Genomic DNA, 23,825 nt, shown 5'->3' on the forward strand with positions numbered 1-23,825 from the left:
TTAATAACTGCAGGCATTAGTTGCAGAGGCCCCTGTTGCCCCGATAACCGAAAACCCCCTAGAGGCAGCAAGATGAAATCCGCCAGATAAAGAAGGGGCCTCGCGGGTGTGACAACCTTTGGCCCATCGAGGCGAGGCACCGTGGTTTTCTGTTCCCTTCTGCTCCCTGGGAATCCGGTTTTCCCCAGGTACCCCGCCCCCCTGGTTAGTCCCCCACGTTTCAGACGTGGCCCAAACTTTCCTTGGGGTGTCAGACAAATAAGAGATGTGTCCCCATCTCCCCCCACCCAATATTGGCTTCCTGGTGCTCCCCAGAGCACCACAAACTGGGAGGCGTCAAAGAACAGAAATGGATTCTCTCCATATTCTGGAGGCCAGAAGTCTGAGATGCAGATGTGGGTGTGGGTAGGGCCATTTCCCTCCTAAGGCTCCAGGGGACAACCCCGCTGCCCCCTCCTCCTCTTTCAGCTTCTGGGGCTGCAGGTGTTCCCAGGCTCCTGGCCACATCCCTACTCTGCCTCCAGGCTCACGTGGCCTCTTCCCTGTGTGTCTTCATCTGACCTTCTGAGGCCGCCAGTCATTGGAGCTGGGGTCCACCCTGCTCTGGGGGAACTCATCCTGACATATGACATCCGCAATGACCCTACTTCCAAACAAGGCCATCTTCTGAGGTTTGGGATGGACATGAAATTCTGAGGACTTCACCTTGGTGCACCTGCCATCATGAACTGTGTCCTTCCCAGGAGGGGAGGACAAGCTCCAGCCGCCTCACCTCATCCTACTGCCCTCCACCTTCCTCGCTCAGGCCCAGCCCCTCTGGCCAGATGTCCTCCTGTCTCCTTGGCCTGGATGGTTCTACCTTGCATCCTCAGATGGTTCGGGGGCGTCTCAGCTGTACCTGGCCTGTCTTGCTGCCTTAGGTGGTCACTTGCTTTTTTCTGCTTCCCTGCATGAGGATGGACCATCTACAAGGGTGAGGACCCGGTCCATCCTGTTTGTGTGGCATCTGTCCTGTTGTCAACAGACCCTTAATAAACATCTACTGAATTAACGACTGAGTATCATGACGAATGCCTCCCCCTGCCTCCCACACCAGTCTCATCTCCCTCCTGAGAAATTTCATTAGAATTGGAATTAGAGCTGTTGGGGCCAAACTAGCTGACACTTTGTCCCTCCCTTACAGCTGGATTTAGAGTACAAAACCTTAAAAATTCTGCCATCTAATGGACTCACAGCAGAAGTGTTTATTTCTTTAAATGGCAACCACACATTCAAACAATGAGCCATAGGTCCAGACACGGTCACTACGAGCAAATGTTAAAGCCATAGGGCTGGTCTCTGTGCGACTCTCCCGGGAGCCAGCAGACAAACCCTGGGGCCTGCATTAGATAAAAGCCAAAGATCTAGGGTTGCCAGGTCAAATATGGGACACCCAGTTAAATCTGAACTCCAGATAAACAATAATGTTTCAGTATAAGTATGACCCAAATATTGCGTGGGATATACTTGTACTAAAAAAAAGTTAAAAAAAATTAAAAAAAAGTTTATTTGAAATTCAAAGTTAACAGAGGAACAAAGCTGCGTATGTGCAGTTTATAAATGGACATGCCAGCTCTGGGGCTCTTTGGCCACTCTCTGAGGCTCTCACAGGAGAAAGTGGGCCGACCTGAGTGCTGCCCCAGATGCTGAATTCAAAGACGAGCCAGCTCAACAGAATGTCCTTCTGAAGTTCCAAGGAGAATGAGCCCTGCACGCCTATCACCCGGAGAACACGGGGGACGCTGGATCCACGGCCTTTGCTGCAGACCCATGTGCAGGTGCAGCGGCAGCTTCAGAGGCTGCCTGTGGAAAACCACTTCCCCTGGGGACGGCCCAGCTTGAGATCAGACAAGAGGGGGGCACATCTTTGCCCCCAGGACCCAACCTGGGTTTCTGGTGCCAGGTCGAATTTATTGCGAGAGATGATGAACAGAGCACTTGTGTTAATTCATTGTCTAGTCCACCCCTGATCCTTAATCTGTCCCAGTGACGTCCCAGGAAGACCAATGAAACCATGCGGTTAACCCCTGCTGTAAAGTGTTTTCAAGAAACCACGTTCTTTTCCTGCACAGAGTCACACTGGTGACAGGGCAGGACTGTCCCTTAGAGAATGGACTTTCATTTTCTTTCATATATTTCTACACGGAGAACTGTGGAACAGATCAATAGAACCAGGAGTTGGTTCTTTGACAGAATTAATAAGATAGATAAACCATTAGCCAACCTTATTAAAAAGAAGAGAGAGAAGACTCAAATTAATAAAATCATGAATGAGAAAGGAGAGATCACTACCAACACCAAGGAAATACAAACGATTTTAAAAACATATTATGAACAGCTCTACGCCAATAAATTAGGCAATCTAGAAGAAATGGACACATTCCTGGAAAGCCACAAACTACCAAAACTGGAGCAGGAAGAAATAGAAAACCTGAACAGGCCAATAACCAGGGAGGAAATTGAAGCAGTCGTCAAAAACCTCCCAAGACACAAGAGTCCAGGGCCAGATGGCTTCCCAGGGGAATTCTATCAAACGTTTAAAGAAGAAATCATACCTATTCTACTAAAGCTGTTTGGAAAGATAGAAAGAGATGGAGTACTTCCAAATTCGTTCTATGAGGCCAGCATCACCTTAATTCCAAAACCAGACAAAGACCCCACCAAAAAGGAGAATTACAGACCAATATCCCTGATGAACATGGATGCAACAATTCTCAACAAGATACTAGCCAATAGGATCCAACAACACATATATTTCTACACGGTTGGACTTTTTAAGCCTAAACTATTTACCCCAATGTCTGATAACGTCACTCTCCGCGTTTGCTGAGCGGCAGCTGTGTCGCAGCACCTGCTTCGTCCCGCCCAGCCCCGGCCCAGCCCTTACCGGTACTTCATGCCCGTTCTCCGGGCGGTGCAGCCATCCAGGGAGAGGCCGTGCATGCGGAGGAAGCTCTCCATGTTCCTGGCCTGGGCGGCCGCCCGCACCTCCCGCAGCCGCTGCAGCTCCAGCGTGTCGGTCTGGCGGACGGGGTGCAGGGCCCAGTCCGAGTGACACCTGCTGCTTACGCTCCTCAGGCTCTCGCTGTATGTCATGGACAACATGGTACCGGCTGGCCTGGGAGCCGCTGCTGTCCAGACGGGAAACGCGGAGTGGCGATGCATTAGATAAAGGGCCACTGTCCCCAGTGCTTAGCGGGGTGCTGTGCCTGGGGCAGGGGGTGCCACAGAGACACATCCTCCACCCAGAGCAGCCACAAAAGGGGCTCAGTGCCTGAGGCCAGGGCCCTGGATGAGAACGCTTCCTGGCATTGGAATCTCAGTCCTCGATGTTGCACCCAGCTGGGGTACAGGCTAGGGTGGACGCTGGCTAAGCCACGTCCTCGGCCCTCACAGCCCCTAGACAAGCACAGGCCAAGCTGCATTCCAGGAGTGAGAACCCAAAGGGGCTCCAAATGAAAAGAGGGGCAGGAGAGCATGCAGAGAAGCCCAGCCCCCCCCCAGCCAAAGGCACCATTTCACAGCGCTTCCTGGAGGTGTTCCCAAGGTCAAAGCAGGTATGGGGCTGTCTCCTGGAAGGAGTTTGAGCCACGCCCGTCAGGGAGGCAAACTTGAGGGTGAATACCCGAGAGGAGCCGCCCGAGCAAAGCCTTGTTCATTTGTTCACAAGAGAACGCTACCCATACACACACTCCCTGCCTGCAGAAAGTGCCACGGCACCGGCACATTCTTCGGGCTCCATCCTCCGTGATCATTAAGTATGTCACAATCCACAAATTTTGCAACAGAAAGACCGAGTGGGATGCGTTTAGGGGGAGTGACAAGAGAGGGACAGAGGTTTAGTACAGATAGGCAAACTGCCTCGGAAATGTGTGGAACTGTTGCTAAAATAGTCCTTCTAAGGGAGGATGACCGTCTCTCAGAAACTAAACACACCAATGTCTGTCAATGGGGGAACTGATTACATAAATGATGGTCTATCCCTATAATGGAAATCTGTGCAGCCTTCAGTGAGGCTTCTCTACATGGATTGATATGCGATGAATCCTAAGAGATAGTAGTGAAAAATACCACAAGGCAAGGAGGAGTCATGTGCAAGGAATGCTAGCATCTGTGTTAATGCCCGTATGTATGTATGTAAGTGGGTGAATCAAGGAAGGACGGTCCCGAGGCCGCGGATCCATATTCTGCAGTGACTTTGGGCAGCAAAGACATGGTCCCGGGGTCAAGGGTGCTCTGCAATCTGGGTACTCCCCCCGCGGCCCCACCCCATGCCTGACCACAGCCCTCCGCCCTGGTGTGGATACCAGTGGGGTGGCTCCAGCATCATCACCAAGACAGAGGTGGGGTGGGAGTTGCTATTTTGCAGGGTCAGTGACAAAGCGGGATCCGGGAGCCCAGCCCCGGCAGCTGGAGGAACCGGCAGGGTCCCCACCTCTGTCACAAGGGACATCAAGTTCAATGATCCCTGGGAGGGGCTGGAGAAACTGTTGTGGGAGCTGGGCAGCAGCAGAGGCTGCGGCTGGGTCCCTGAGGGCAGCGGCGGTGCCCCAGGCTGGCCCCCTCCTTGAGTAAGCTCTGCCCCACCACCTGACACTTCGTAGCTCCCTTTCCTGCTGTGATTTTTTCTCCATGGCCATATGCTCACCTGGCCTGCTAGAATCACCTCTAATCACCTTGTTTCTCGCCTCGGATCCCCTGAAGGTCAGGTCTGGGAGGGCGAGGACCTTTCCGTCTGCTTTTACCAGTGAGGCTCAGTGCCCACAGCAGAGACTGTGCCCTGCTGGCTGTGTGGACAGCACCTGGCAGGGGTAGACTGGCTCCCTGCCTCAGGCCTGAGCCCTAGCAGGGTGCCTTCTCCTGAGGGAGCAGGGTGGGGGGCTGCTCAGAGGCCAGGACTCCTAATCACCATAGCTCTGACCCACAGGGAGGGAGTCAGCAGGGCCTACAACCTCTGGCGTCCCCTAAGGGTTTGGATTAAGGTCTCTGATTGATGCTAAAGAGGGTGGAGATGTCCCTGGCCTGAAATTCCCACGTTCCAGGAGACTCGCTATGGAGGCAGTGGAGGGGCCCAGGGCTCCAGGATGGGGGGTGTCTTAGGAAAGGGCGCCATGGAAGCCTACAGGCAGCAGCATGGCTCCCTCCCTCCCTGCCAGCCGCTCACCCCCTGCTAGCACACCCAGGGGCAGGACAGTGGCTGGCAGCTGCTTTAGATGTGGCAGTGTGGCCAGCTGCTTGTCCTGAGTGGGGCAAAGGCAGGCCAATTCTGGCTTCCCTGGGGGTCCACCTACAGAGAGAAGAGCAGCCTGGCAGGCTGGGGCCGCAGCAGTTCTTCCCGAAAAGCAGGACCCACCTCAGACGCACGTGTTCCCAGCCAGGCCCACCGAGGCCGGGATCAATAACCATTAGCTTTCAAGATATTACCCACAAAAAGCAACCTAGTCTGGTTTGGCTCTGGAAGTCTGGTTAAGGGTCCTGGGCTGGGTTGGCGGCGTGGCTAAGCAGCTAGTGTTCTGGACAGGGGCAGCCCTCTCTGTCATCTACTCTGTGCAACCTGCAAGGGCACCTTGATGGCTCCAAGGCTCAGTCTCTGTGTCTGTGAAGTGGGATGAGCAGAGGCTGATAGCATCAGCTGTGCAGACAAGCCTGGACAGCTGGGCAGGGCCTGGTGGTGGGAATGGGAGAGGGCCGGGTGTGGGGAAGCGTCTGCCAACAATGCCGCAGCATGGCATAGGACACATTAGGATAAGTGGGAGATGAAAACACACAGGATGGGGGCAGGGGATAGAGGCTAGAAGGCAGGGCAGGCCACTGGAGTGGGCACACATGAGCATGAGCTCGAATGATGTAAGGATGTGCTATCTACCAGACATTGCTAGGAAATGTTGCACAGGATGGATGTGGACATTAACGATCCGGCCCGGTCTTGTGCAGCACATGCATTCCTAAAATTTCTAAATTCACATCACTCATTCTTAATGAGATGGATGCAGAGCAGCGTGCCGCCAGGATGTAGGGGGTACCCTCTCTGCGGGGGCTGGGGTCTCCTCTGCTTGTGACATTTCCTTGTAGTGTGCCTCATAGCGACCTTGGGAGCGGGCCTCTGGGTGTCACCTGTAGCATGGAGGGTGCCCAGAGCCTCCTGAGGAGAGCACCCCCACGACGCCAGGACAGGGTTGGGCCAGGGGACTCTGCAAGAGGTGGGGTGTGGGGGAGCATGGTGGCCCTGGCCGGGTTGGAGCGGGGAGGACCTGGTGCCACAATGGCACACAGTACGAGAGGAGCTGGGCACTGTTCCTCGGCTCCTCCAGGGAGACAAGACCCCACCAAGGAGGAAGGACACAGAAGGCACACAGGTGCTCTGGTGGTTGGTAGTGCTGCCTTTCGGAGAGGACGGAGTCGGGGTCCCTGGGACTCCCTCATGCTGGGGCTTATTCCCAGCTTCCTCCCAGGGTGACTGGAGCAGGCTGGGGTAGTTGGAAGAAAGGACCCCAGGAAGAACCTGCTGGGAGAAGGGAGGGCCCACTTCCGGGGCTCCTGCCTCAGGTCCCCCACTTTCGGGGTTCAGAGGCACAGTGACCTTGCGTTCCTCCTCCTTACCATCCGTACCCCGCCCCATCTCAGGGAAAATCAGCCCCCTCCTCAATAGCTAATTACAGGTACCTGCAGATTCCTCCCGGAGCCACAGCCGGGCCGCCTTCTGCAAATCTATTCTTGTGGAGGGAGGGCTCGCGGGGATTCCCGTAAAACGAACACGAACACCATGACAAGGAAAAGCGAAGGGGAGGCATCGGCCTCATTAAATCAACCAGGACCACAGGCTCCCCGAAGAGCCCTCTACCTGGAATTTCTGAACTTCGGTCTGTTTACCGAAAGCCCCCAAAGCCTGAAACGTGAGGCTTGGAAGGAATCCCGAACGGCTCTTTTAAGCGGTGACATTTGTCTCGATATTAGAGAAACCAGCCCAAGTTTCTGAAAGCGGGGATGCACGGGGAAGCTGCGTCATTCCAGAGTGCGGATGTACAACGCACAGCATCGCAGCAGGGCAAAAGCAAAGCCACCTTTGCTCGAAAACAGTCAGCAAACCAAGGCCCAAACAGGCAGCCCCCCAGCACCCCGAGGCATGTGTTTCCAGAAAGATCTTTTTGACAGCCACCAACCCCCACCTACTGTCATTCTCGGGAAGCCCCCAAAACGCTGAATCTTAATGGTAAACCCAAGACGGTGAGGCTGGACGTCTAGGTCTCCCCGAGATGAGAAGATGGACATGGGCACCCGGCAGGTCAGGGAGGCAGGGAGGCAAGCGTGCTCAAGCAGCAGAATGCCCACCCTCCTTCCTCCCACTGTCACCCTGCAGTTACCTAGGGCCAGCTTCTTTGGGTTTTTTTTTTTTTTTTGAGGCTTTCTGCCTTGAAAAAATATATAGGGGGTCTAATTTCAGATCAGCCAAATGCATCCCCCAATATGGCCCCTCTGTGACTTCCATTCCTGGGACACGTGTCCCCAGGCAGCAACCCCTAAGGAGGTGGCTGCCCCTGGACTCCTGGAGCTGCGGGGGCCACTCACCTGCCTTCCGGGCGTCTGCTCGTTAAAAAGGACACAGTCTAGTTTACTAGGGTTCACCAGACGCTCTAAGGATCTGGCGCAGCAGCTGTTTCATTAGGGAGTGTCACTGTAGAACGTCAGAAGCAATTGGTGAATGAGAAGCGCCCCACGAGGGTCGAGTTTGGAGGCAGGGAGTCCATTAGTCTATTAGGGCGTTTTCAGCTCAGTGAGAGAGGCTGAATTATTCACGAGTGTCTCTTCCCCTAAAAGCCCGGGAAGTACAGCTCCGTGGTGCAGCCTGGCAAGGCCCGCTCTTGGCATGGGGGGCTGGGAAGGGGCACTGACTGGGGTCCTGCCATTTCCCTTGGGCACACTCTCCCATCAGGCCTTCACTGCCCGCTCACCAACAGGTGCCAGACAGGGAGACATGGGCCACAGGTCCCCACAGGTGGGGAGGGGCAGGCCGTGCTTCTGGTTGTCTGAGGCCAGGACCCAGGGCTTAGAGCTCTGCCCACCACGTTCCCATGTCTGTGGGAATGCGCTGAGGGTTCCCCTAGGATGTGACCACCACCTGGGGTGAAGGGGTTGGGGCCTGGAGAAATCTGCCCTCAGCCATGCAGATGGACATCCCCCTTCCCTCCTACTGGGACGTGCCCCAGATTGGTATATCCTATACTGTCTGTACCTATAAATGGCCAGGAGGTTCTGGACGTCTGCTATTAGAACACACGCTACCACTCGCTCCAGACAGGGGTGCACCTTTCCTCACATCACACATTCAGACCCGGGCTTTGGAAGATGCTTTGAGGCTGAGCTCTGGGCTGAGGCCATGCTGAGGCCCTGCTCCAGGGTCACGACCCCAGAGGCACTTCTCATCATCCTAGGATCCCAAAGAAATCTCAGTATGACTATATCTTCCAGCATGAGGGATTCTGGATGGAGGCTGACTGGCTTCTGCAGTGACAAAAGTGCACATGGTGGCTGCTCCCCAGACAGGGAATTGCTACCAAGACCCAGAGTGGAAAGCAAACAAAATGGGAAGTGGGACGTGGAACTGAGAATGGGCACTGGATAGTTCCCTGGAAAGGCCCCAGTGCTGAGACTGGGATGGCTGCTTTCAAAGGCACGAGCCTGCCATGTCAGGTCCCTGATATGCTCTGACCTGTCCTGTCCCCTTCCCCTCGGGCTCCATGTCCCTCTGTCATTTCCACCTCCCTCTCAGCACCAGCTGTCAGTCACTTGGGAAACATGGCTCCTCACATCCTCTTCTCCTGCTGTTTACTCTTCTTCCTGTGGCTTCTGAGGCTCAGTCCTTCTCCATCATTCCTGGGCTCCCTACATTCAGCCTCTCCACCTGCCATCTTATTCCTTCCCCTCACAGGGCTCTGGTCTCTGCCCTGCTCAAACACCATCGATGGCTCCCCAGTGCCCACTGGATGTAGTCCAGGCTCCTCTGCAGGTGCTCAACGCCCTTCTCCACCTGACATCCATCTTCCTCTACAGTCTGGCCTCTGCCACTGTCTGTCCCGCTCCTCACGGCGGGGTCTGTGTCTCCACCACTTCCTGTTCTTGGCACCTCTTCAAGCGGTAGCTCAGGCTTCTACTGGAATGTTCCTCCTGGGCTCTATGCTGAGGACTGCCTGGCCTCCGAGGCCCTTGCTCAAAGCCCTCATGCTGTCTCCTCCATGAAGCCTTCCTTTACTCTCAGCTGGCCAGGCCCGCTCCTTCCTCGGAACGCCAACAGCTGTTTGGACTTCTCCCAAGACAAATACTGCCATCTACATATTATTGGTTATTTGGGTTCTGGGATAGATTGCACTATGGTTCCAGGTCCTCTACCCCACCCCACCCCCCGCTCTGCATCACGTGACAGTGGTTCTCCTATCGGGGGTGGGAGTATATTTTCCTGCCCTTTCACATCTGGCAAGGTCATGAGCCATGCTTTGGCCAGCAGAACGAGCAGAAGCACCAGCGCACCGCCTCTGACTATGGGCCTTCAGAGATGTGACACCCTCCTGCTCTTCCTCCGGCACTTTTGCCTGGAATAGCCTCTGGTTTAAAAGGACAGGAGGATGAACATCTGGCCCCACCTGCAGTTCAGACCACGTCCAACTGAGCCCAGCCTCTGTGAACTGACACAGACACATAAAACAAGAAATGCACGCTTCTTGTCGTAGGGCACTGAGTTTGGAGGCTGTTTGTTACAAGGGATTCTCTGGAACAGCTGATAGACATAGGGTCTTGCGTCCCTTACTGGTCTGTGAACTGTCTGAGGGTGGGGCACATGCCCCTAACAACACCTCTGCCTCGTCAGGGGAGGGGCCATGTCGCCAACTGTCTTAATCTCTTGTGGCTGCATCAGTGCCCATATGACAACGATGCCCCACTGGGAGTGGCACCCAGGAGGTTCAACAAAGATTCCACCTCATTAGAGATCATCATCAGAGAACCCACAAGAGACACCTGAGTGTCGATGAGAAGAAACCACACTGGAGATGCAGAGGGTGGGATGGCTGGAGCCCATGGGCATCAGGGACACAGTGCTGGGAGGCCCAGATGGAGGTCTGCGCATCTGGGGGGCGGTTCTCCAATAGAACTTGCCTCAGGGCAGGACAGAGGGCTCCCCGGGAGCGGACAATAGGTTGGATCTGTGAGACCTTGAGGGCCAGCAAGGGGCGAGGGACTCTCTTTTGCTTAAGCTCTGTGATATCCCACAATCTCCTGGGCACCCCCCTCAGCATGGCCCTTCTGGTTGGTGGTCTAGGCCACAGTTCTGCTGCTGGCTGTCTCACTCCTCTCCCCTGAGTTCTCTGAGGATATAGCTCAAGGTCACATTTAGTCTTATGGGCGGGTTACATCTCTGGGACAAAAGTCTCATCTGCATTCTTACACATTGTGCTGTCATGTATTCGTGATGGCAAATGAGTCATCCCAGAAAAGTATCTGTAAGGCCAAGTTCATATCTAACTGTTTTCAGGCAAAATCTTATCTAGCAAAAATCTCAGCCATCTCTTTGGGGCTCTCTGTAAGGGGTGAGACCCTGTGGGAGGCAATGAAGCAGTGCTGAAGTTCACCCGAGGACTCAGGCCCATGGCCACATTCAGAAGTGCTGAGGCTGTGGGAAGGAAAAGCTGGGTGGAAACCCAGGGCCAACCCCAGCACCCACTGCCCCCAGTTCCCTGTGCATCAGTGGTAACCGCCCCCCTGGCTCTGCATTGGTAGATGGGCTCGGCCCTGGGGGCTGTCCCAGACAGAGACCTCCCAGGTCTGAATGCCAAGGCACACACCACACACTGGGGCCCCACTCCCAAGAGCCACACAGAGTCCCCACAGTCCTGACGCTGTCGGGGCTGACCAGTGGCTTCCTCAACCCTGACACTTTCCCAACACGAGGAAGATGGCCATTGGTGTAAATTCCCAGAGTTACAGACTACCTGAGAAACACACGTCTTTGTGGCACGCCTCCCCACTCCACAGGTGAATTGTCCAATGGAGGAAGGGACTCGTCTGGGAGGACTTTGCTGGCTGACCTGCCTTGGCCTGGGCTGCAAAGCAGGGCCCCTTGATGCCACGTCTCTCTGGGGCACAGCCTCGCACCGAAGAACACGGTGTGCCAGTTCCCCAGTAGGGAGATGCACTAGAGAAACACCAGCAGGTCCACCCCTGGCCCAGGTCACAGTGGATCCACACGCCCCAAGAAAGGAATTGGCCTTTGATTGCAAATCAGCTCAAACCCAAAAAGAAGGGGAGATGGTTGGGTTTGGCCTGCGTCGTTTACTCAGATCACCCAAAAAGCACAAACCCAATGACAGGAAGCACAGCACCCATAGCCTGACAAGGGAGATCTTAATGTAGATCTGGTGAGAGTTAAGCAGGCATCAGAAGTCCATTTGCTCCAATCATATCAAGTTCTAGAGCTCAGCACACATATGGAACCCGACTTCACGCTGTTCATTGGGACATTACATCATGCTGTATGAGTGGGCCCCGGGAGGGAACCAGAGCCCAGTCTTACTGGGGACCTTTACTTCCGAGAGATCCCCAGCACGCCTGACCTGGATGGGTGTGGCCCTCCCGCCTGCTCCCCTGCCTTCAGCTTCTGGGGTTTGGGGAAAACAGAGGGCTCGTTACCTGTAAAACTGGAGCTGTCTTTTGGGGCTCCCATACCGAGTACTGCGGACAGCGATGGAAGACAGAGAAAAAGGAGAGAGAGAGTCCACAATTGGCATTAGCCACAGAGAGATGCAGGCCCAGGAAGCACCAGCGACACCCCGCAGCCAGGCCCCACCCCGCTCTGCTCCGGACTGCTGGGAGGATGCGTGCCCAGGTACCAAGTGCTCGGCGGCAGTGCCACCCAGTGGCACACGGAGGCAGAAGCCTGGTCGGTTGGGACGCGGGGGTCCTCTGGTGCCTGGTATCATTCCCACACAGGGCAGGGAAGCAAAGACAAGAGGTAAACCTGGGAGTGCAAGTCTGGTCGGGTTTTAATGAAATATGCTTTAGAACGAGCGTACAAAACCCTCAAACCAAGAAGTGGCCCGTCCCCCCACATGCTGGCGAGTCTTTCTGTGACCACGGGGCTCTTTTTAGGAATTTGATAAGAGAGGGACACTCCTTTTCCCTGTGGGTTCTACGGATACTTGCTCTGGATCAGGCCCTAACAGCGACTGAGAAAGCCCCAATCAATCGAGGGCTGATGGACCCCTGGGGTCCCACCTGGGTCCATCTTTGGTGACAGCTATTGCTGTCTGGGTGCTGTGTTCCGTGCTGTTATCCAATGCCTTGCGTGCTCTCCCCGTGGGTCAGCCTGGATTACTTTCCAAATGGAAAGACCCAGAGCTGGATTTGGAACCAGCTTCCACAGAAGGAAGGCAAGGGGGCCTGGTGAGCAGCTGGCTGTCCCCACTCATCTCCCCGGGGCAAGCTCTGCGACTCCCTCAAAGGGAGGTGCATGAGAAAGAAACAAGCTGGGGAGGGTCCTGTGCTCACTTCCAGGCCTGCTGCTACCCCTGGAATGCTGCAGAAGAGTAGGGGACAAGTCTAATCCTGGCTATATTCCACAGGGAAAATCCTGGATTTTAAAGGCTTCCATTCTTTCCTCGGAGAAAGTGCTTGCCTACACGCACCTCAGAGCCCTGTGGAGCTCCCTCCATCCTTCCCTCTGGATCAAGGGCTGGTGACTGGCCTCAGGGACCCCTTCTCAGAGGCAGGACTGGACCTGCGAGTGGCCTGGGTAGGTGGGGGGCAGGGAATCACCTGTAGATCATGCCGGGGGAGCCTGTCTGCCGCAGAGAGAGCCGAGCCGGGGATCCTGTCGTCGATTCTGGATACATGGGGCCGGCCTCACTTGTCTCGACCTGCTCTCTTCTTCACAGAGGGAAGATTCTGTAGGAAAAGAAGAGTAGAGGGGAGGTAGTTCAAAAAACCAGTTTGGTTTGCCCACGAGGCTCTGTAATGCTGAAGGTCCAGTTTGTGGGGCATCTCACATCCCTCATCAGACAGATCAATCCATGGGGGCTCAGACAAAGCTGATGGTTGGGGTCACTGGTTCTGTAAAAGGTTCCTACTCTCCCACCCTGATGTGTGACGATGTCCTTCCATCTCCACAGCTGCTTTCCTGAGGGTCTGGGAGACTTTTTCTGGTGGTCCCAGGGACTTAGAACTTTGAAGGGTTTCTCCTGTCCCAGGAAGTGGCACCACCATCCCCCAGGCTCATGCTTGACTTCAGCTTCTCACCCTCTCCCAGCCCAGGGGAGCTTGCTGGTGTCACTGTGGAGTTTTCCGGAATGCAGCTGGTCAGATTGGCTCCTGCCCAACTGGTCCTGGCAGAGGTGACAAGCTATCATGCCTGTGATCAGGTGATATACTGTGCTTTCTGTCTTGCTAGCAGACTGTCTCCCTTGCTGGCTCTGAGAGGTAAACTGCCGTGCTGGAGAGGCCCATGTAGCCAGAATGGAGGCCCTCAGTCTAATCACCCACAGAGAAGTGGCTGATATTGATTCCAGGCTTTGGGCTGATCAGGTGATTCCTCATGAGCTGCAATGCTGCAACCCAGGCTGACCTTTCCCGGGGCCCCTTGTCCACATGGTCCTGTCCACCTGCACCTGGTGGGATGGCTCCAGGCAGACCTGAAGGCCTCCTGGTCACCTTTTCTTTCAAACTCTGGGGTTCTATCAGGGCCACTGTCACCAGATGGACCAGCCTGACTTCCCCGCTGCTCAGATCTATACAAGAGGCACAGTGCCTCTCTTGCAGAACGAGGATGGTTACATGGCTGCGGGGGAACAGAGTCCCTGCAGCCTTGGGGGTGAAGGGGCTTCAGAGGCAGCCTCTCCTTTATGCTCATCAGGTGCCCCTGGAGTGGGTTGTACCAGGTGACTCCGGGCATGAAACCCAACAATCTCACCAGAGTTGTTAACCTTAAGTCAGAGAGCGGTGGGTTCCCTGGTGAACAGAGTGCTTGCTGAGGCCTTACTGTGTGCAGGTGCTGGTGGCTGCCCTGGACAGGAAACCACAGCCACAGAGGTGTCAGTATGCAGAGCCCCAGGCATTGCATCCAAACACAGTGGTCCAGAGGTTACCGGTGAGGAAGGGTGGCCACAGAGGGCTGGGGCGGGGGGGCAAGATGTCTTCATAGGGTCTCGTGGAAGGAGGTGGTGGCCAAGCAGCTCAGAGCAGGCCAGGATGCCTGTGCCCTTAACTGGGCTTAACTGGGGGACGTGACCCACCCCACACCCCACTCTCTCCTTTCTGGCTCTCCCTGGGTCTACTGAGTGGTGGAGTCTCAATCCCCAGCTCAATGTCCAGAAATCCAGAATCGCAAACTCAATCTGAATTTGAGATGCTGTGGGGACCAAGAGTCTCTGACTCCATAGATGTGGGGTGTGCCCAGGAATCTGCATTTTTCAAAAGATTTATTTATTTATTTATTTATTTATTTATTTATTTATTTATTTATTTATGATAGAGAGAGAGAGAGAGAGTCAGGGAGAGACACAGGAGGAGGGAGAAGCAGGCTCCATGCACTGGGACCCCAACGTGGGACTCGATCCCGGGACTCCAAGATCGCGCCCTGGGCCAAAGGCAGGCGCCAAACCACCGAGCCACTCAGGGATCCCTGAGGGTCGTTCATCTATGGACAACGGGCCAAATCCAGCTTATTCTGTAAATAAAGTGTTACTGGGACACCTCAACGCCCATTTGTGTGTGAACTATGCCTGTGCTGGTGCCACACTGTGGCACTGAGCAGCCATAAGAGACACTGTCTGGCCTGCCAAGACTCAAACACTTACTACCTGGGCCTTTACAGCAGAAGTGTGCTGAGCCCAGTTGTAGGCCTCTCTCCTCTACTCTCCAAGGCCCCAACGCCTCCCCTGCCACACTCCTCTCAGCCCTTGGCTTTGCTGCTTCCATTTCACTGACAAACTAGGAGCAACCAGAGGCCAGCTTTCCCAGCCACCATCAGCTCTCAGAACATTCTGTTTTCCCTCCTGCTGCCACCTGAACGACCCAGCCATGGCCACAACCACAGTGCCCACCTGAACACACAGCCCACTCCCGTCCTGCTCAAGGGTGTCCCAAGTCTTATGCTGATTCTTCCTTCTTTATGGGGCGCTGTCCTCTTCATACACCCCTTACTAATTCTCTTGCCTTAGAAACCAAAAAGCACAGTTTATTGGATCCCCTTCCTTCTCCACCAACTGTCCATCTTCTCTCCTTCCATTCACAGGAAAATCCCTCAAGAGTTGTCCTTTCTTGCCTATGATTCTCCCTTCTGCCTTCCTTGCTCTGAGGAGGCTGCACTTGCCAAGGTAACTGTGACCTTCCCACTGCCATGTCTGGCGGGGCAGTTTGGGGATGACAGCGGGGTTGCCCCCATGCTCTGGGCTCTGGGGACCTGCATGTCCCTGGCTCGCCCTCCTGCCACCCCGCTGCTGCTTCTCAGTCCCCTTGGCTGTTCCTGCTCACTTCTCAGACTTGGAATCTTTTCTCTCTTCCATCACACGAGGTTCCTCAGACTCCCACCTGTCTCCCAGTTCTGAACTGTGAGGCCAGAACTCCTGCGGTTATATATCCAGGCCTCGTCTTTCTCCTGGATCCCAGACGTATCTATTTTACTGCCCTACGGGCATCTCTCTAGGGCATGGAACTACCACATGGGTTCACCTGTCCCACGCAGAGCTCCTGGTTGCCTCTACCCTGGCTCCCCTGTCACCATGGTTGCCCCATCATAGAGTCATCTTCAGAAACATCCAGAATCCCACGCCTGTCCGAGTAGTCCCTGCTACCTCCTCCCTGGTCCAGGCCACACTTTTCCTCTTACAGGTCCCCACAACAGCTTCCACCTTTACCCCTCATTGTCCACCTTATAGGAGCCAGAGCAATCCTACTAGAACACCAATCAGATGTCATTATAATTCTTGAAACCTTCTAGTGGCTACTCATTTCATGCAGGGAAAGCCCGAAGCACAGCAATGGCCCAGCTCCCCCTTCCCTTTGACCCCCTGGACCTCATCTCCCGCCACCCCCTCACTCACTCTGCCCTGGCCACACGGACTCCTCCACGTCCCGTGACCTCAGCAGATGCTCCAGCCTTAGGGCTTCCTTCTTCCTGAAGCTCTCTGAGCCCCCGTGAACCACCCGAGGGCCCCCCTCTCTGACCTCCGCGTCTTTGAACAAAGGTCACTTTCTCAATGAATCTTCTCTAGACACCTTATCTTAAATTGCAAACCCCATCGCCCCATGTTCTGCTGGTCCTTCCCTACTAATTTTTCTCCCTAGTGCTGTCAAGTTCCAACGTGCCTTATACTTAGCTAGTGTCCCAGTTATGGTCTGTGGCTTCCTTGCCTTACGATGCCAGCACCATGCATTTATCTGCTGTGCTCTCAGCTGTGCACAGCACACAGTAGACTCTCAAATGTTTGCTGAATGAATAAATGAACGAATGCACGAGGACTCTGAGTTGGCCCGCTGGAGGTTCATCCAGGGAAGGCACAAGGGAAGGGGCCAGGCATGGTGTGCTAACGGCTCACACTCTGCCTGGGGGCCCGGGGTGATAGGAGGGCCAGGGGACCCTGCTCACATGGGGCACAAGGGCAGTCTTCCCTGGACGCTGCAATGCTCTGTTTGTCTCAGGTGTGGTGCTTAGGGCGGCTGCAGGGACAGGGACAGCTGGCCACCGGTCCCACCCCTTGCCTCTGCCTTGGCTGGACTCTTGATGGTCAGACTCCCTCCTAGTCAGTGGCCAGCTCCCTGGCCCGCAGCCAGGCACTGGCCATGCTCTGGTGCCCACTTCATGAGGGACAACAGGCTTCATTCCTCCTGGGGAGCTGCTACCTTTGCCACCTGCCAGAGCAGGGAGGGGGTTGGTGCCCCATGCCCCCCACCTCACGTTCCACTGACCTGCCCAGAGCCCACCTCCGCCACTGCCACAGCCCAACCCAGCGGCCGAGCCCCAAGAAGCCGATGTCCCAGGAGGATGTTGCCAATCCCAGGCCCTGTGGAGGGAGGGAGGCAGGCAGATGGGCAGGGCTGCCCTGTCATCCAAAAGTGATGGCACTGGAGGAAGGCTTCAGAGACCACTTGGGAACTGACTAGGCCCAGGAGGGGCAGCTGGCTCAGGGTGCAGGCTGAGGGGTCCGCAGTCTGGGTGCCCCCGTCACCTGCACTCCCACTGGGTCTGTGCGTGACCCTGAGCAAGTCACCTGAGGCATTCTCGGAGAACCTGAAGCATGGAGCCCATCCATACTCTCATAGGAGTGGAGAAGGAAGACACCAGAATGCCTTGAACCCAGTAGGGAAGATGTTGGGTAAACCCTAGCTTTGCGTCGTTGTGGGAAGCGAGTCTGGCAATGACGACAGGCCCCTTGGAATCAGGGGCTCCCCCTGTGGGTGCTGCCTTTCTTTTCCTCAGCTCACTATGCTGAAAACTTTCAATCATCACTGTCGTAGAGGATCAGCACAGCCACCAACACTCGGATGCTCTTCATCCCGTTCACCCATTATCTGTAACTGGTCTCATTGGCACGCCTCCCCTCTGCCCTCTCCTGTCTCTCCACTCACACTCATACTCTCATGTTCACACACTCATACACTCACGCTCTCATGCAGTGCTCTCACACTCATGTACTCTCTGCCACACTCACTCATGCTGTCACACACACATGCACACACACACGTTCATACAGTCACACGTGCTTTGGCCAATGGAATGAGCAATGATGATGTGTCAGCTCCAGCCTCAGCCATGGAGACTTGCCTCCACTGTTGCCACAGATACATGCCCCAGATCACCCTGCGGGTCCAAGGGGACAGCTGCACATGCGAGAGCCACCCGGCCTAGCCTGAGCACTGCCAGCTGCCTCGGGATGGGGGCCAGCCACCCCACGAATGTGAGACAGAGGAGTGCTCATTGTGGCTGGCCCCCAGCACCGTGATGTGGAAGTGCCTTCAGCCCTTCTGGGAGCACGTTCTGCTGGCTTTACCCTTCAGGGGCATCCTTATTACATGAAGATACAACTTTGGTGAGTTGCGAGAGAGACTTCCAGTTCCTGCAAAAGGCCTCCACTCATCTGCCCACTGCTGGAGCATGAGAAAACTTGGGCGGCGAGAACCTTCACTTAGCCAGATCTCCTGAGGCGAACTTAGCACTTCGAGCACTGAAGAAACTGTTTCTGACCCAAAACCTCACCAGGGCCGCCGTGCACGCTCCTGTCCTCCAGGGCCTGCTGGATGACACAATCCCACCTTGTTGGGTGACCCAAGGAGACCATTTCACGTGTCAGGGAGGGAGGCGAGGCCCAGTGGGCTCAAATCTGCTATATGACCTTGGGCAACCCTTTCAACCTTCCCAAGTGAAACAGGAGAAGGGGAGTCAGGGGGAATCCAACAGGCACCCAGGTGGGGGTGCACTGTGTGGGCCATGGGCTCGGTCTACCTGTGGCTGGCCCTGGCGGAGGGCAGGTGCTGGCCAGGACCCGGTAGTCTCCTTCCTCAGCGTCTACACCACAGGCATAAGGCAAATGGAGTGGCTCTTGCACAGATGTGCCCCAGCCTCCTCCCAGGTGGTGGTCTTCCAGAAAAGCACTTTCTAGGGTCCTCAGACTTGTTACCACATCTGCTTTCCCCTGCTGCCTCTCTGCTTTGCTCTCAGGGGCTGCTCATTTCCACTTCCCCAGAAAAAGACTAATCTCTCGCGGATGCGACTTGTCACACACAGGTGTGACTCGGTGTCGTGACGGGACCCGTGTTTCCTGGGTCCTCTGTGGCTGCATCCCAATTCCTGATCATCCTGGCAGCTCGGAGCCTCCAGAAGGCTTGTTGCTACATAGCTGAGGCCTTAAGAATGACGACACTTTATGAGTTATGTATTGCTACGTGACACGGGTCAGCAGTTGAAAACAATGAGGATTTCTCATACAGTTTTGCAAAGTCAGGAACCGGGGACTGTCCTGGCTGGGCAGGTCTGGCTTGGAGTCTCTCCTAAGGCTGCAGTCAGGGTGTTGGCTGGGCTGAGGTGATAGAGGTTTCATGCACACACGGTGAGGAGGGGCCCGCTCCCGCTCCTCACCACCTGGGTCTCTCACACCAGTGCAGCTGACTTCCCCAGAGGGAGGGGTTGAGAGACAGAGCTGTGATGTCTTTTATGCTTGAGGCCATTCTCTCGGATGCAAAGACCAACACTGATAAGGGGGTGGGTGTGAGGCCCAGGAGGTATGGCACCGGTCATTACCAAGACATCAGGCATGCACTGTTCCCCACGTTCGCTCCTTCCCTATGTCCTTGGAGATCCCTGGGACGTCAGCTCTGCCAGGGCGGGGAGCGTTGTCTCCAGAAGCACCAGGCACACAGTGGGTGCTCAGTGAACACTGCCTGAGAAGAAGGCAGGAGAGGTTCACACTGTCGGGTGTGGTGGACACTGGGTGGTCCCTCCCCCGGAAACCTCAGTCTCAGTGCTTGGACTCCAGTTCCTGCCTCTTGAGCTCACGTCACTTTGCATGTTGCTTCTTGAACTCTGGAGAGCCTTCCTGCCAAAGCCCCAATGTACCACTATGACTATTACATGGCACGAAACCACTGCCTTGGATGAGGGCGAAGCTGTAGGAGCCATGGCAGCCAGCATGAGCCTCGCGAAGAGACAGGAAGAGGTGTAACCGCTCACAACCACCCAGATCCGGAAGGGTGCTTGCGTAACACACCCTTCCTCTCTGTCCCACAAGCAGAGTGCCACCAGACGAAACCCCACTTCTCTCCTGTGAGCTACAGTGGCGGGGAAGAGTGAGGGTTGCTGAGGAAGGCCTGCGAGTCTGAGCATGCTTGGGGATTGGCTCTGCCTGTGGGGTTGTCTTGGGGAGCAAGCAGAGAGGCCCAGTCACTGGAGGGGTGGCTCAGGGGTCCGGGGGGCAGTCTGGAGATCCACAACCCAACTCCTAAGTAGCATCATCAAGTCTTGCTCAGACTGGGGTTGGGGGGCGGTCAGAGAAAACACTGAAAAATTAGTACAGGCTGCGTGCCACGGCCAGGACCCCCTGCTCTTTGCCACAGAGAAACCTCCATCATTCCTCCAAGCTGCTGAGCTGTGGGAACGGGGTGGTATGGTGACCTGCCAACCTCACATGGTCAGATGGCAGCAGAGGCACTGGGACCAAGCCATGGAGTCCCCATAAGAATTTCTTAAAAAGATGGCAGACTAGAATTTTTCCGTCTTCAAAGCAACATTCAAATGCCTGTCCCCTTATTACAACCCAGCATGGAGCTTGGCTCAGGCCTACACTCTTGCAGGCAGAGGCCCTGTTCTTATCTAGTTAGTGCCACAATTGAAAACAAGCCAAAACATCATGGCCAACAAATTCCAACTTTCCCAAAGCAACACTGAAACGCCTCTCGCCTCACGCAGCCCACCCAGATCCACACCTGCTTCTCATGCACCTGCAGGCTGAATGCCTCCCAACTCCTCCCGGAAGCAGAAGCCCTGCTGTAGCTCCCAGCTACATTCAGGGTATGCACAGTGACGGACAGGGGTCTGCCAGGGTCAGTGGCCAAGGGCCCCCAGTCTTTAGAATAGCCGCCCTCCCTCCCTGAGAGGAAATGGAAGCTTCCACCGTGGGAGCTGTGGCTCCCCGGGCTCCCTCCTGATCCTGTCACCCACAACTGGAAGAGAGCCCTCACCTGGCACCTGGGCGGAGGGGGCCTCAGGGCTGCGACTAGTCAGGGCAAGAGGCAAGAAACAATCCCCCATGTGCTCGTGCTCCAGAATCTTTGTAACCACAGGCCTCCCCTGGGGTCATTCATTCAGCAAAGCTTTACAGCCCTCCTGCTCCACCTTGGGAAGCTCACGGCTCTTCCTGCTGCCTCCCTCTGGCCGCCCTGACCACACCCTGCACCCATATCCTGTCCTGGCACAGAACTGGAGGAGAGAGCCGGGTGGAGGGACGGGGGACAGCTCTCTAGGAGGCACTCAGCTATCTGGGTGGGGAGGAAGCCTCTTGGGCAGCAGGGAGCCCCCTGACCACCCCTGCGCTCCTCTCCTGCCCGATGACCACAGTGGGCCAGGTGGGGAGGGGCTTCAATGGGTCCTCCAGCTACCCCTCTGCTTCGCCCTGCACTCAGCTCTGCAGGAGGGAGGAGGGGTAGGGACCCATTTGTTTAAGGCAGGGACCCTCACGTCTGCCTGTGAACCTACTTTCCATTCAGAGACGGGAAATCCCTGGCCAGGGGTTCAGGGGACAGCAGATGGGCAGGGATCCCTCCAGGAGCTGGCAGGGGTTGCTCGACAGTTGGCACATCCTCCCACCCCCCACCGGCAGGATAGAGGTGGCCCCACAGTCCTTCTGATCTCCAGGCAGCTCCTGTCTTGTTGCCCCAGGGATGAAAGTGGACGCCAGCAGCTCCTGCAGAACCGTGACAGCTCTGCTGGGTGCCGCCCGCTATGCCTCACCCGCCCGCCCCAGCAGCTGCTGGGTTTTGTGGGGGACCTGCCGTGTCCCTGAGCGAGGAGGATGCCTGCGGCTGCTCGGCTGAGCTGCTGCGACAGACGGCCACGTGGGCTCTGCCTGGGTGCAGCCAGGTGTCTGCAGGGAGGGCCCCCTGCCAGCAGCAGCCAGTCCCGTGCAGGCAGGGGGGCCCCAGCTGTCAGGGGAGCTCTAAGCCCTGCTCAGGTTGCCGGGGTGCCCATCTCCTCCAGCACAAAACCCATTCAGAGAACAGGACCCCCAAAAGACCCCAGGTACCTGCTCCTAAGACAAGGCCATTTGGGCCTGTGTGAGGTGGAAGGCGAGGCGCGGGACCACAGGCGGAGCAGGAAGTTGGTGGCAGCCCTTGTGGGAGGATGCCTGGCGGGCCGCCCGGACGCGCTGGGGTGTGGCCTCCACTCCCAGGCGAACAGAGGGAGGGCCCTGACACCCTGACACCCCTTAGCAGCTCCCCTCCCTCCCAGGGCAGCAGTGAGCCTGTCTCTCAGCAGGGGGAGGGACAGATATGCAGCCACCACCTACTCCTGGTGATCTCAGAGTTCCTGCCTCTTGGCACCAGCTTTGTACCTGGGCTGCACTGCATGTCTTCCACCTATGTCCCTCCTCTGGGCGTCCCCACAGCCCTCCAGGGGTATACTGCTGCTCCCTCACCCTCCAGATGATGACTCTGAGGGGCAACGCTCAGGCCCATGGCTAGGATTCAAACCCAGCCTGAGCTCTGCAGGGCTTTGCTTCACCTGTCTTCCATCCTGGCTCCCAACACTGTGCCAGGACCCAGCAGCTTCTAGTCAATGATGTGTGGGTGGGGTGGCTCAGGAGGATGGGTGCCCTGCCCTTCCCTCCTGGGGAGGCCCCTCGCCTGAGGGAGCTTGAGGCCAAGGCTGGACCTGGATGGAACATTCCAACGTCCCCCGTGGCAGCCACCTGCTTGTGCTGAGCTGCTGCCCCAGCCACCCCCTTACCCACGGTTCTGGAGACTGGAGTGGGCTCCCTCCTTCCCAGGGTGGGCACAGGGCTCTGAAGCCTTGGCAGGGAATCAACCAGCTTGGCCCATGTGCATCAGACCGGGGGTGCCACTACAGGTCCCCAGCAGGTGTAAGACCCAGGCGGGGTGATGGGAAAAAGAGGAGAGAGGAGGGAGTCGTAAACAGTTTGGGGCACTCAGTATCTCCTAAGTGACAAGAGGTGAAGAGGAGGGAGCAGAGAGCAAATGAGATGATGGAGAGAGAGGTCGTGAGGGGGTGAGCCCCTCTGGGCTTCACTCCAGTCTCCCCCCAACCCTGTCACCCCCACAGGCAAAAGCCAAGGCCCACGAACACCACATGGCTCTCAGTGGAGAGCTGGGATGGGAACCAGGTGTGTCTGGACTGGTTGCTTTCCTCCCGCGGCCCTGGAGCCTCTGCTGTGCATGGGGATGGAGCTGTGACCCTGTGGGGCTGAGGAGGCACCATCACAGATATCCAGGCAGCAGGCAAAAGTTCAACATTTCAACCCACTGACTGGCTGCTCTGCACTTCCAGATGCAGGGGAGCAGCACTCACACCTCAGCGTTGTCCCGGCCCTAAGTGTTCATTGTACCTTAAACAGGAGGGCACGCGACTGTGACATACCGGCTTTCCTTAGAAAAGTCTGCTGAGTCCAGGAGCCGCTCCTCTCTGGATCCCGATGAGTCTGAGCCCCACATTCACGCTGGGTCACCAAACATGACTGGCTCAACTGCCTCTCGTGAGCCCTACTTCCAAACTGACCTCCCAGCTGGTATGGCCTGGACACATGGCCTCCCAGCTGGCATGGCCTTTCCTGGCTTCCAGGAAAGGTTTGCTTTTCTCATGGAAAGGGGTAGAGTCTTCTGGTACCTTCTTCCCTGTGGAAGAGGCTGCTGACCAAGTTCTGCCATTTTCAGCAGGAGTAATGCTGGGGGGTTCGAGGGAGTCTCAGGCAGGAGCAGAGGTAGGAGATGGCACTGCAAAGGTCCTACTGGGGTGACCTGCAAGCAAGCACTGTCCCCAACGACTCAACCTGGTGGTCCCGGGACCACCAAAAACATTCTCCCATTAAGTGGGAGCCTCACAGTGGTTCTGGATACTTCCACAATGTAAGGAGCAAGCCTTGATGTAACTCACGTTCCTTTGTGGGGGGGGGGCAAGTTCCCCAGGAACTTGTAGCAGGAGAACTGGTCTTGTGCATCCTAGACCCCCCTAGTGTGAGGGACAGAGAGTCAAGGTCTAGGGCGATGGAGACACTGGTTCTGTCTGCAAAATCTCCACGTTG

General features: G+C 56.1%; 1 protein-coding gene across 5 annotated transcripts in view; it reads right to left on the minus strand.

The window, feature by feature from the left end:
* The window catches only part of KCNAB2 (potassium voltage-gated channel subfamily A regulatory beta subunit 2), an 82,818-nt gene that overhangs the window by 38,488 nt on the left and 20,505 nt on the right, over positions 1–23,825 (minus strand). Inside the window, exons 1-3 of one of the 5 annotated variants that reach the window (XM_055306459.1) lie at positions 23,165–23,297; positions 12,841–12,969; positions 11,716–11,757 (exon numbers count right to left, since the gene is read on the minus strand). In XM_055306459.1, coding sequence (XP_055162434.1) covers positions 11,716–11,757; positions 12,841–12,917 — 119 coding nt within the window. In that variant the 5' untranslated portion in view covers positions 12,918–12,969; positions 23,165–23,297. Of the gene's footprint in view, positions 1–2,926; positions 3,171–11,715; positions 11,758–12,840; positions 12,970–21,812; positions 21,892–23,164; positions 23,298–23,825 lie in introns of those variants that run through there. The other 4 variants (XM_055306457.1, XM_055306458.1, XM_055306460.1 and 1 more) reach the window with 4 other exon arrangements.

This window comes from Nyctereutes procyonoides, unplaced genomic scaffold (genome assembly GCF_905146905.1).
Source record: "Nyctereutes procyonoides isolate TBG_1078 unplaced genomic scaffold, NYPRO_anot_genome, whole genome shotgun sequence".
NCBI lineage: Eukaryota > Metazoa > Chordata > Mammalia > Carnivora > Canidae > Nyctereutes > Nyctereutes procyonoides.